At 44.8% G+C, this 13,896-nt stretch overlaps 1 protein-coding gene across 1 annotated transcript in view; it reads left to right on the top strand.

The window, feature by feature from the left end:
• Hacd2 (3-hydroxyacyl-CoA dehydratase 2) overlaps positions 1-13,607 on the top strand; it is a 95,543-nt gene extending 81,936 nt beyond the window's left edge. The window contains exons 5-7 of the mRNA XM_038345262.2: positions 5,371-5,492; positions 7,723-7,901; positions 12,950-13,607. Of these exons, the coding sequence (XP_038201190.1) occupies positions 5,371-5,492; positions 7,723-7,901; positions 12,950-13,032 (384 nt within the window). The 3' untranslated portion in view covers positions 13,033-13,607. The remainder of the gene's footprint in view (positions 1-5,370; positions 5,493-7,722; positions 7,902-12,949) is intronic.
• Positions 13,608-13,896: the final 289 nt, after the last annotated feature.

The following is a 13,896-nucleotide window of genomic DNA, read 5'->3' as shown; positions in this document are numbered from 1 at the left end:
CAATCATAATGGGAGCATGACAGTACACAGGCAGACATTGAGCTGAGAGCTTTACATCTGGATCTGAAGGCATTGGAAGAGACCGAGGCACACTTCCTCCACCAAGACCACAGTTCCTAATAGTATAACTTCCTATGAGCCTATGGGGCCCATATTCTTTCAAACCACCATCTTCCGTTTCCAGCCCCCTATAGACTTGTAGCCATATCATAATGCAGAAATGCATTAAGTCCAACTTTAAAAGTCCCCATAGTCTATAATAGTCTGAATCCTGTAAAAGTCCAAAGTCTTTACTAAGACTCATGCAGTCCTCTGACTGTAACCACCTGTAAAAATCAATGAAAAATGTCACATACTTCCAACATAAAATGACACAGGCTGTACATTATCATTCCAAACGGATATACAGGAGAAGCGTGAGAAAATACTGGACCAACAAAGTAAGACCAAAAACTCACTGGGCAAACTCCAAACTCTGCATCTCCATGTCTTATGTTAAAGCATTCTTCAGATTTCCAGCTCTTTTCAGCTTGTTGATTGCAGCACCCTTCTTCCTGGGCTGGTTCCCTCTCCCTGTTAGCACCTTTCCATGCAGGTATCCCACAACTCTGCACCTCCAACATTCAGGGTCTCCAAGGCAATCAAGGCTTCTCACCTCACACAGTGGCCTCTCTGGGCCACCATCCAGGGACACTCCTGACACACATCTGGCCTCCAATGGCTTTCATTAGTCATGGGGGGATTTCCATAAGCCATTTCTTTCTCTATTTTGACTCTAGAGACAGCCATGTGGTTCTGGAGCTGTTGAGCTCTGCTGCTGTGGCGGATCTCTGCTCCTCACTCCACATCCCCCACCAACCTTCTGCTCTGCATAGTTTCCTTCACTGCCTGAGCTTGGCTGTCCTCAAACTGCTTGCTGTGGAATCAGGGCTGTCCGTGAACTGAGACCTGCCTGCCTCTGCCTTCCTAGTTGGCTGGGATTTAGGCGCTTACCAACACACCTGGCTCTAAAGCTTTCTTTAATTCCTTTTCACAAATTGGAAGCTTAACTGGGTGGGATCTTGCCCTGAGATATAACTTTATATTATTCCATATAACTTTAGATTATTCTCTAATCTGTTTATCTCCTTTAGCACAGACTTTAGCTCCATTTCACTTCCTGGTGCCCCCTTTCTTCTCAGATTGTACATTTTGTGTTTTCCTTGCTCAGCTTGTTCCTTTTCACTATAAATCTGCATAAAAGTGAACACTAGTCACCACAAAGAGTCAATACTAGGCTGTTTTGATATTTCCTTGGCCAATGCAATTAATCCAAAAATTCTTCAGTTTTAGCCTCAGGCAGATAGTTTTGGACAAGGAACAGAAAGGCAGCCACATTCTCACCAAAAATGTCACAAGTTTAATCCCACATATTAATCTTCTTCTCTAGAACCTCTTGAGCCAGTCCTCCACAGTTCATATCCCCCTCAGCACACTGTCTTCCATGTTCCTACTAGGATGGGCCAGTAGCCCACTTAAAGCCTTTCAACTGCTTTCTAATCCAAAGCCCCAAAGCCCGCATTCCTCCCAACAAAGCGTGGTCAGGCTTTTCACAGCAATGCCCTAGTCCCTCGTATCAGCTTGGCTGAGTGGGAATTTTTGTTACCTTGAAGAGACACCATGAACCATCACCACTTCTTACTAAAAAAACCACTTAATTGGGCTGATTTATAGTTCAGAGGCTTAGTAGGCAGACATGGTGCTGAAGGGGTAGCTGGGAGTTTTACATCTGGATCCGAAGGCAGCAAGAGGAGACTGAGACACACTTTCTCTAACAACACCACACCTACCTTCAATAAGGGCCACACACACTCTTAATAGTGCCATTTTCTTTCAAACCACCGTAGCCAGGGTATTCTTCAGTCTGTACTGAAGTCACTTCATTGCTGAATTGTGGAAGACTTTATATTTTCTGTAGATTTTGAAATATTTAGTTTAAGTTATTTTTATCACGGAGAAATAGGTATGACATTTACCACTTTGATCATTTTGGGGTGTACAGTTAAGTTACTTTAAGTGCATTCCCTTGATTGCCTTCCATCTGCAGAATTTTCTTCAATTTCCCAAACTGAAACTCATACCATTTAAACAGTATGTCCCCATTTTCCTGCCCACCTCCTAGAAACCTGTCTTTACTTACCCCGAGTTTGACTTCTCATGTGCTCATGTAAGTGGAATCATACAGTGTTTGTTCTTTTGTGAAGGGCATATTTAACTGAAATAATCTTCAGGGTTCATTCATCCATGTTGTAGCATCTGTAAAAAATTTCTTAAGGCTTAATAATATTTCCTATTCTGTGTGTTCATACATGCATGCAGTTGTTGATGTATTTATCCATTAATGTACTCTTGAATTCCATCCACCTTTTGACTGTTATGACTAATACTTTTGTGACATGAGTTACAGACACCAATTCCAGTCTTGTTGGTCGTTGTCTTAGGGTTTCTGTTGCTGTGGAAGAGACACCATGACCATGGCAGCTCTTATAAAGGAAGCATTTAAATTGGGGTGGATTACATTCAGAGGTTTAGATGTCTATTATGATGGCAGGGCGTGGTGATGTGTAGGCAGACTGTGCTGGAGAAGGAACTGAGAGTCCTACGTCTTGATGTACAGGCAACAGGAAGTGAACTGAGACACGGGGCCTGGCTTGATCATATGAGACCTCAAAGTCTTTCTCCACAATGACACACGTCCTCCAGCAAGGCCATACCTATTCCAGCAAAGCCTAATTGTACCTCTCCCTGTGAGCTTACGGGGACAATTACATTCAAACTACTACAGTCATCTTGTTGATTTTAACTCATTACATTTTGCCCTTGTTCCTTGTTATTAAATAATATCTGGCAAATCAGAAAGATTTGACCTCTAACTTTATCCAATCTCTTCTTTTTTTATTTTAATCTTATTTTATGTATATGAGTGTTTTGCCTGCATATATGGTCCGTGCACCCTGTGTGTGCCTGGTACCCACAAGAGACCAGAAGAGGGCATTGAATCCCTTGAAAACTAGAGTTAAGAATGGTTGAAAGCCACCATGTAGGTGCTTGGAGTTGAGCCTAGGTCCTCTGGAAGTGCCCTCTAGGCCATCTCTGTAGTTGCTCAAATCCCTTCTTGATACCAAGGATAAATTTCTTACTGATCAGCAGTTATAATTGTACAACATGGCCATTCCCCTAGTCCCAGCCTTTAAAGAAACGTAAGTAAACAGAGGACCTTGTGTAAAAAGCTGTCTGTTCCTTCAGACCACCTGCTTGACTGGGTCAAAGTGAGAAACTTGAGGTTCATCTGCTCATTTGTTATCTGCCTATGTGGGGGCCACTAATACGGCATAACCAATATTAAGTATTACAAAGAAGGGAACTGGGTCTAGTGAGCTGAGTAGGTTGAATCCCTTTGCTCCACAGATATTTGTGGAGCTTGTTCTTGGGAAAATCATCAGGTACATTGGGGAAACAAAAGATAAGTTAAATCACATACTCTTTCAAGATGATATAGAGTACAAAACACTGAAGGAGCTTCCTACTGGGGGTCTTTACACAAGGATTTAGCCATAGCTGTAAAAAATAATAATAAAATAAAACCAATAAAATCCTACATCAGTGTCAGATAAAGAGGCTTACAAAATCCATGAAAAAGCAACACGTCCTACGAGCTTAGATTTTTAGTATCAGTAGGCTTTACTCAAAGCTTCATGGGCAGACTGAGACTCTTAGCATGGGCTTTGAAGGTGCTGCACTCTGGCCTTACTGTGGCTAATAAAAAAAGCACCAGGAAAGCAGAAAGTACTCCTGCTCTTGACAGTATAAAATTCTTATTATTTTTAGAGAATAGTAACCATGCATTTATGAAGTTCTTTGTCAGGGCAATTTAGTTAATGGCTATGTAAATGACTACTTCTTTCATCGTGTAGGTGGATTGCTCCATGTACACTTTCTGAGAAAGAATGGAAGTGCTAGAAACTGTTGCCTCTGCAGATGGAAAGAAGCAAAAGTGAAGGCTGGGGTGCTGCACCTTTGCTGCTAGGTGTTGGGATAAGACACAAAACCGAGCATAGTAGTCTGCTTAGTTTACTGAGTCGGATTTCTAACACATCAACTCACTGACCACTGAGGGCGTGGGAAACAGTGTTGTAGTAGGAGCGGTGGGCCGCTTCCTGCCCCCCGGCTAGCTTTACCCGGAATAATTACACGAAACTGTATTTGTTAAAGACTGCCTGGCCCGTTATCTGTAGCCTCTTATTGGCTAACTCTCACATCTTGACTAACCCATTCTAATAATCTGTGTAGCACCACGAGATGGTGGCTTACCAGAAGATTCTTAACCTGCACTCCATCTTGGAGAGGAGAGCTATGGCATCTGCCCGAGGCGTCTGCCTGACTCTGCTTTCTTTCTCCCACAATTCTGTTCTGTCTACTCTGGCCTACCTAATTTTCTGTTCTATGAAAAGGCCAAGGCAGTTTTCTTTATTAACCAATGAAAGTAACACATAGATAGATGAACCCTCCTCCATCACCAGTGTCTCTGTGGGTTTCGCTCATGAAAAAAAATGGTCAACTAGAGTGGGATGGGAGGGAGCTGCAGTTCATATTATAGCCATAAGTTCCCCTACATGGGGACAGGCATCTGTAAGATAACATAGTGGCCGTTGAAAAGGTTGAATTTTTCCAGCATAAAAAACGGCAGTTGTCCAAAGCTCTTTTTGGTTCTAGCCTCCTGTGAAGCCGCAAGTACAGCTTTTCTCGCCTCTCAGAGGATGTAAGCCTGGGCTCCGGGGAAGAGGTGCCCACCATAAATGCCTGCCTTGATGAATGGTCTACACCTCTTCATCCCTTGAGTTCATCCTGCCCACCTGTGCTTTAACCTCACATTATCGGTCTGAAATGTCCTCAGATTCCAGCTGTGACACCAATGGCATTCAGATTCTTGGTGATGGATTCTAAGCATCCCACCAGCTTGTCCTCCCTGCCTCCCTGCCTCCCTGCTTTTGACTCCTGCCAGTGTCACTGCACCTTTCCCTCAGAGGAGCAGAGAGCCTTGCTGTGTTTGTCCTCCACCCCCCCCCCCCCCCCCACAGGAGATCCAGCTCAATAGTCCCATCCAATGGCTCTGCTGGCTCTGACCCATAAAGCTGAGCCTCCTATCCGTCTCTGCAGGACTGTTGTAATACCTGGGTTTTGGTCAGCAAGCCCTTTTCTGAGCTGTGCTACAGCCATTGAGAACAGAGATGGGTGGTTGTGGTGATTGGGCAGCTCTGCAGGCACGCAAACTGTATGCCTCTTTCCATGTGTTCCTTTGTTTGCTCTTACATCTTTTTCCTTTCCCTGCAGGTGCAGAGTGAAGACAGTGTGCTTCTGTTTGTTATTGCCTGGACAATCACGGAAATTATCCGTTACTCCTTTTACACATTCAGTCTATTAAACCACTTGCCTTACATCATCAAATGGGCCAGGTAAAGAAGTGCATGAGCAGAGACTAACTTTGAAGCACCCGTCTCGATAGTCCCCTCTCACCTCCTGAGTATCGCCTCCAGCTCCCCAAACTCAAGCTGAATGAGACGGAGGCTCTCACCAGAACGGTCTTGATTTTCATCTCTAGAAACAGTTCTGCAGTCTCTGTGCTTTACTTAGGGTATTTTTACGGAAATCAGTTCTTTTCCGTTAACTTATTCAGTAGAGATTTAATATCTGGTGTTTGTCCTTATTCGATTTAGCTGATGAACTTATCCCACTGTGGTGATTTCTGGTTCATGTCTACCTCTCTTAGTCTTGTTTTTTTCAAGAAACTATGATTTTTAAGGTCATTTTTACTTAATAGCAAACATTGTGTGGTTTTCTCAGCTTATGAGTTTTATTTTGCTTTGATCGTTTTAAGAATTCAATTAAGAATTCAACACAGTGATTCATGCCTTTGTAATCCCAGAATTTGGGAGGCTGAGACAGGAGAATTGCCCCAAATTCTGACCACAGAATGAGATCCTTGTCTCAATAACAATAACAAAATTTCGTTATGACTTTGGCAAAACACTGATGGCACATCTATTTGTCCAGTTATGGTTTTGTGCTGAAGGACTATGGGGTGAGGAGGACACAGAGAAAAGCTCCAGACTCACTTTGGAGCTGAGACTCCTCATTTCCTGGAAGGGAAACAGCTGTTGTTCAGTGATTACATTAGGAACTGCATCCAGTTTCCAACATTTCAGGTATTTGAGCCTCTTTTATTATTTTCTGAAATAAATTATATTCAGGAAAAAGGGTAACTAACAGCTCCCAACCCACCTGCACCGCCACTGTGCGGCTGTCTGTCTGTGGGGAAGGTTGTTGGCTGGGCCTTGGCTTTACTCTTGGAGAATTCTTTTTTAAATTAGGCATACAGTGCACCAGATCTCATTATAGATGGTTGTGAGCTACCATGTGAGTGCTGAGAATGGAACCCAGGTCCTCTGGAAGAGCAGCCAGTGTTCTTAATCTCTTCAGCCCCTCTTGGAAAGTTCTTTGGCTCATTTTCCTCTGCGGTCTATGAACAATTCTTCACCACTACCTTGCCTAATGAGCTAGATTAGCAACAGAGAATATGGCTTCTTTCTCAGCAGATTCTTGTGCCTGGAAGTTTTGTCCAGGTTAATCTTGAGCCATGAACAGGCACCGGTTTCTTAAATCGAAGCTGACAATTTCCACAGGGATGGTGATGCCTTAGAATAGTTTGTAGGCCAATCCTGTGCTAGTAGTACCTGCCCTCTGAATTCTTTTTAATATGTAGGAATGTTTTGCCTGCAGGCATGTATGTGTGTCACATGTATGCCTGCTGCCTGCAGAAGTCAGAGGGTTTTGGATCTCTTGGAACTGTAATTATGGATAGCTATGAGCCACCATCTGGGTGCTAGGAATTGGACCCTGGTCCTCTGTAAGAGCAGCAAGTCCTCTTAACCACTGAGCCTCTCCCCAGCTCTTCTGAATTCTTTTAAAACAGATAAAACTTTTTTGGGGTTTTTTTTTTTTTTTTTTTTTTTTGAGACAGGTTTCTCTGTAGCTTTGTAGACTGTCCTGAAACTCACTTTGTACACCAGGCTGGCCTCAAACTCATGGCAATCCTCCTGTCTCTGCCTCTCGAGTGCTGGGACTAAAGGCATGCACCACCACCACCCAGCCAGATAAAACTTTTTAAAGTGAAAATAATTGTACGAGCCTCTCATGCAGCAACAATTGTAATTGTGTGGGTTTATTTGTAAAATTAAAGGCTATTAGAAATTTAATGTTAAAATTAGTCAAGATTCTGTTTTCACAGTAGCATGTATAGGCATTTGGGAAACAACAGAAAGTACATGTGTAATGTGCTGTTTTCTTCAGTCCACGTGCAGCTTGGTGTACTCTAGGAATTCCTGGGTAGCTGTTCCACCTCCTTCCTCTGTGCCTCCATGAGAAAGGCCCTTCGTTATGTCTTAATGCCCCTTTGTTGGTCTCAAGAGGCATGTTCTGAAGAAGACAAGTTTTGAGGCTGGCTAAACACACTGACTTTGCTTTAGAACATTTAGCAACATGTACCTACAATGGGCCCTTTTCAAATTGCCATGTAAAGGCTGAATATAAACAGGTGATTAGGAATGCAGAGACAATAGCTTTCTGAGAAGACAGTGCTTCTAAACCTGGCTTTGAGCCACACAGTGAGGTTTTGTTTTGTTGCAGGTACACGCTTTTCATCGTGCTGTACCCAATGGGGGTAACGGGAGAGTTGCTCACAATATACGCAGCTCTACCCTTTGTCCGGCAGGCTGGCCTATACTCCATCAGCTTACCTAACAAATACAACTTCTCCTTTGACTACTATGCATTCCTGATTCTGGTAATGATCTCCTACATTCCACGTAAGTATATTTATGCGCAAAAGTCAGCTCTGCAGTAACTAGAGTTACAACTTTGCTTGTCTTTGCTTTATATTTAATATAAATCTCATTGATGGGAACACTTTGGTTTTCATTGATCACCAACTATGAGAAGTAATTTTCTCTGGTAGTAATTGAATAAAGATGAATCCTTAGTGTGTGGGTTTGAAACACTGAAGAGGAGGCTAGATCAACCCTGTATTAGGGAGAGTATTGAGGAGAAAGCAGAAAGCCACTGAAGGCCTTACCTTGTTTTATTCTCCTATCTCTTAAGAATTGTTTCATTATGGTTTGTGAAACACATTGTAAAAGATGTTTGCTTTGCTCGCTGTATCAAAATAGGCAGCTCTGCTTCATTTTCAGAGCTTAGTAGCTGACTAGAAGAAACAAATAACAAAATGAAAACAAATGTTCTATTTTTCTACATTTCTTGTTTTCTTGTTGAGCACAAAACTCTCAGAATAGGACACAGTGTTCCCGTCAGTGTGGTTTCCAGTTATTCTAATAGAACCACTGATGGCTTAAATGTACGGAAAATTCAATGTACCTCTGAGTACACAGGGACGGACCGGGAAGGGCACATCTGACAGTGCCATCGGATCTTGTTGCTGTCAAGAGGAGTGTTTTCCCCAGGTTCTCCTCAGTTGTAACTCCTCTGGTTGATTTCTGTTTTCCAAAAAAGACCTGTTAGACTCAAGGACAGTTGCGGCTAACTCATTTCTCATTTAGCTATACTGTAGCCCCTGTAACTCTGAATCTCCCTTAAACCCCACTATGTTCACACAGGGATAGATTTTATTTCTTTAGCCCCCAGCATTATCTGAGTGAGTCACCTATGTTTGTGTCCCTCTGTGGAAAATTGCATTTTACGCATTGTGAGGAGGGGAAAAAACTCCATCCAGATTTCATCTGCACGTTTGTCTTGAAGAAATTCTTGAACACAGCAATCCTGCTTTATGGTTTGGTTTCCCCTCTATTCATTCCCAAACCCTCCCCTTTCGTGCTGGGTCCCTGGCAGCTAACAGCCATTTCTCTTCACATGGGAAAGGGCCTGGATGTTGAAACAAAAGACAAATCTGGAAGAGTAAAAATGTGCATTACGCAAATGCATGGTTTTATCACCTTTCAACGTTTGCTTCCTGGAGCTTGGTTTTTCAGCTCCAGAGCAGCAAGGAACAGCAGTGGCTTCAGTACTCTCAGAACGGCAACCCGGGGCCTCAGTTGTCTGTCCTGATAAGTAGGAGATATGCCCCACACTGCGTGACTAGGAAGGGCAGGGAAGGTGGCATGGACACACCTCTGCAAGAACTCCCACACTGATGGTGATGCAGGGTCCAGCTCGGGGTTCCTGCCAGAGTCCCACTGCTGGTAAGGCCTCCATCCGGGGCAGTTCTCAAGGCGGCCTCGCTCTTCTCTCCCTGGTGGCCAGCCCTGCCAAGCCGTCCTGCTGGCCTGTTGCTGGACTATCAGGCCAGGCATGAGCAGCCCTCCGTGATACTTGGGCCCTGGTGAAAAGTACAGCCAGCACTTGGGGTCTTTCCATCCCTGACCTTCAGGGAGAGGGGAGCAAGACAGACCTAAGAGCCGAACTTGGCTCTCATTCTCGTTCTTTTTTGAGGAGTGGGATTGTGGGGGCCTTAGCACACGGCCCCTACAGCTAGCCTGTGTCTGCAGTGGGATTGTGGGGCCTTAGCACACGGCCCCTACAGCTAGCCTGTGTCTGCAGTGGGATTGTGGGGCCTTAGCACACGGTCCCTACAGCTAGCCCGTGTCGGCAGTGGGATTGTGGGGCCTTAGCACACGGCCCCTACAGCTAGCCTGTGTCTGCAGTGTGATTGTGGGGCCTTAGCACACGGCCCCTATAGCTAGCCTGTGTCCGCAGTGGGATTGTGGGGCCTTAGCACACGGCCCCTACAGCTAGCCTGTGTCGGCAGCCCTGAACCAGAGTCGCTGTCTTTTCACTTACACGTTTACTTTTTATTTATTGGAAGCACACGTGTGAAGTCAGAGGACAAAAATGAGTCATTTCTCTTTCCATGTGAGCAGGATCACAGTCATGGCGTCAGGCTTGCTCAGCAAGCCCCTTTATCCACCAAGTCATCAAGATTGATTTTTAGTTATAGGCAGGCCATGTCCCTTAAGAGGCCAGAGGCATCAGATCCTCTGAAGCTAGAATTAGTTAAGGCGGCTTTAGCTGTCCCACATGGGTGCTGGGAACCAGACTCTGGTACTCTACAAGAGAAGCATGCTTACAGCTGACCGACCGGTCTCTCCAGGCTTGGAACTCAGCTTTCCTAACCTTAGGTCTCTCCTCCTCCCTCCTTTCTGCTCTCCAGTTCAGAACCAACAGAAGATAGTAGATTTCTCAGTTGCCTATTCAGGTTAGTGCCTTCTTCTAGGCTTTTCTTCATCAGCATGGCTGGATGTAGTTAAAGTAGCCATGTGTCCTGAATTGTTCATCCTGATCACAGTGGTCATTCTAAGAGACAGTATCAATGCTTCAACTGCCAAGAAGCCACCCCTGAAACAGAAAACAGCCCTAGAGCATCCAGTGTCCAGCTTCCCACATGCATTCCTCTCTCTACCTAGAGTACTAGAGGCCTCTGCCGAGTGTAAGAAAACGGAAAGGGCCCCGTCTGGGCCAGCAAGATGTCTGCTGGTAAAGTGCCAAGTCCAGCAACCTGAGTGCCATCTCTGGAACCCACATGGTAGAGTGAGAGAGACGACACCTACAAGGTGTCCTGTGACCTCCACACATGTACCACAGCACATGCACAAACACAATGCACACATACTAAATAAATGTTTATTCAAAATTCTAAATTTAGAAAAAGCGTCATTCTGTAGTGTGACCCTGCTGATAGTCTCAAGCTCTTTCCCATTGGACTAAAGGAACACATGATCATCTTCCGCTTCTTCTACCAGTGAGGGAGTACTAACCTCTGAAGATGCCATGGGGCATTGCTGTAAAAGCCCAAACGGAGACGGTCCTGTAGCTCCCGTGCCACTACAGGACTGGTACGTGAGCCAGGAACTAAGCTGGAGACTTAAAAACATACAGACAAACACAGAGACAGACATAGAGAGATGCGGACACGGCTCATCCTTGATACAAGAATGCCAAGTGCCAATCTTTGTTGTACTCAGGGTCAGCTTATATAGGGATCCTTAGTTACGCCTAGTTCTCGGGATCTAGCAGCTGCAGGCGAGGTCTCCTGCTCGGAGCAGCTGCAGGCACAGGTGTTTCGCTCAGTTCACTCCAGCAGCCAAAGGGTCTGAGAAAGTCAAGAGGCCAGGGATCTATAGTTCCCAACACATTGCCACCCCCTGTGCATGATGCAGTAGTCACAAATGCAGCCAGTCTGGGCCTGCTCAGCTCAGAGAGTCCCTTTCCTAGGGAAAGCTGGCGATGTGGCTGGCCCCGCATTTTTAAATGATTACAATTAGCACTCCCTATGGCTTAATTATATCCTTATTTCCAGTTTTTAGATTATAGAGCTTGTCAAATTTTCTGGCTTTTGTACCAAAATAGTTCTGTCACTGTTGAATTCTTTGCATAAGCTGAGCCTCTTCCATGAGTAACTTCCTCCCTGGAAATAGCAAATGGGGTGGCAACTGGGCTTGGAGCCTGTTGGCCACATCTCTGGATACCGCCTGATACCTTGAAGTTCTTTTTTTAAAAAAAAAAAATATTTATCTATTATGTATACAATATTCTGTATATGTGTGTATGCCTGCAGGCCAGAAGAGGGCACCATACCCCATTACAGATGGTTGTGAGTCACCATGTGGTTGCTGGGAATTGAACTCAGGACCTTTGGAAGAGCAGGCAATGCTCTTAACCTCTGAGCTATCTCTCCAGCCCCTACCTTGAAGTTCTTTAAGAGGGGCATTTAAAATTTGGTCAGCTTAAAGCCAAGCATAGTGGTGCGCACCTTTAATCTCAGCGCTTGGGAGGCAGAGGCAGGCAAATACTCTGGTTTACCTAGCAAGTTTCAGGACAGCCGCCACTACAGAGAGACTCTGTCAGGAACAAACAAACAAACAAAACAGTTATCAGCTTAAGGAATTAACTTTCCAGAGCTGGCAATAGTAAGCCCCCTTCCCTCAAATACAGGCTATTCTCTGGAACACAGAGATGGGGCCACTGAAAGGGAAGGGAAGGGTCCTTATACAGTGTTTATGTGGTGACTGGGTGTCCCCGTTTGCAGTAGCCATGTGAAGACCAGGTTGTCAATCAGCTCTTCACTGGGCATTTGGTTTGTGGTGAATAGGTGTTAGGGATATTTTGGCATCCCTGTTTCATATTCTAAATGCCCATTACTCCAACCCCCTTGCCAAACATTCTCTAAGGAGGCAGTCTCTCCTCTCAAACCAATACCAAGGATGGAAGGCTTTCCAGTACCCAAAATACTGGCTTCCCTTCTACACCCCCAGCTCTGCTTTGTTATGTCTGTGGCCCTCTTCTCCCTCCTCATTCTGCCAATCATAGATGAGCCTTTCTGAGGATGTGCCCTGAGGTGATAGCTATGGCCCCACCCCCAAGCAGTCCAGAGCCCAGGACCTGATCCAGGTTCACTGTGAGCACCCAGGCATGTTGTTTACCCTCTCTGGAGCTGTGATTTCCTCTCCTGAAATCGGGACGACTCCATCACGTCTTTCTCTGGGGTTCTGAAATTAACTAGAATAAATATGGTTAGTGGGGCGTAAGCAGGGTTTGGGCCCATTGCTCAGTGACAGAAACTTGCCTCGTGTGACACTGTTTTCAGTCTCCAGCACGGATGATAACTACTTGGTGACCTGTGGCATCTTGACTCTTATGGTAGTGGCAATAGTGTCTGCCATTCCACTCCACAGTGCTTCCCCTTCAGCTGAAGCAGGGGAGTCCTCATGTTGTCCCTCCCTCTCCACGCCTGTTTTATTAGTGCCATTGGTCACTGGATGAAAAAGCAGTCACCGTCTGGAGCTGTGCTTTGAGTGAGTGGAGCTTCCAAAGGCTCCTAAGCCACTGTTCTCTTCTTGTCTTCCAGTTTTCCCCCAGCTGTACTTCCACATGCTCTACCAGAGAAGAAAGGTCCTCTCTCGCACTGAAGAACACAAGAAGTTTGACTAGCTCTCCACACCACTACCCGAAACCAAACTTTTCAAAGATCAAAAAATGCTGCAAACTTTTTGAGTTCCCAGTACATTTCATAGAAATAAGTAAGAACTATTTTTAAAATATTAAAAACAAAATAAAAAACCAAAATCCAGTGTCACATGGGCCTGGGATTTATAAAAAACAAAAATAAAGATAAAAATGCAGAAAGCTGTTAGTTCAAAGCATCCTAGCCGGTCCTTTCAGCATGCTATAACCAGGAAGTTCCCAGTGTCTGTGATGGTCCTAGAAGGGGTTGGTGTTTTATCTCCTTCGTGTCCTTCATATACCTGACAGATAAAGACCTGTAACACTGAGTTCTCGACAGATGCAGTCTGCAGTGTGTTTAGCATTCCCTTCTCAAAGTGCTTGAAGGCATGCTGGAAACTCTTTGTAATTATGAAGCGGCAATGTATCCTCTGGAATGCTCTAAAAGTTCTGGCTAGGACCTAGCCCCTCATATCTAATGAATGAGTTACAAAGATGTATATGCCTGTGAAGCTTCGGGTAGTGCCTGTAACCAGAAAACCACTAAAAGCCTAAGTCTTTCATTTGTTCTCAATTGACTCATTACTGCCTGCCACTAAGAACCGTGCTTGGAGTTAGTAAGTCTGTATACTGTAAAGACCCTTACCTGGAGCTTAGCTTCTGTAGGTTCTAACAAGCCAAGGTGTGAGAGGGGAGGCTCGGTACCTGGTAAATGTCCAGTAGCTCCATTGTACCCAGCTCGGAGCACAGATGTGTACTGGCCCAGAGCTATTCTCGTTGCCAGACTCGAAGCCCCACATTATTACACAGGAGGAGGAAATCTGTGTTACCACCATAGTTCAGAAAAGCATT

Source organism: Arvicola amphibius, chromosome 10, assembly GCF_903992535.2.
Source record: "Arvicola amphibius chromosome 10, mArvAmp1.2, whole genome shotgun sequence".
In the NCBI taxonomy this organism is placed as follows: domain Eukaryota; kingdom Metazoa; phylum Chordata; class Mammalia; order Rodentia; family Cricetidae; genus Arvicola; species Arvicola amphibius.
Note: the sequence above shows the minus strand (reverse complement) of the source record. Positions and strands in the feature narration are given on the sequence as shown.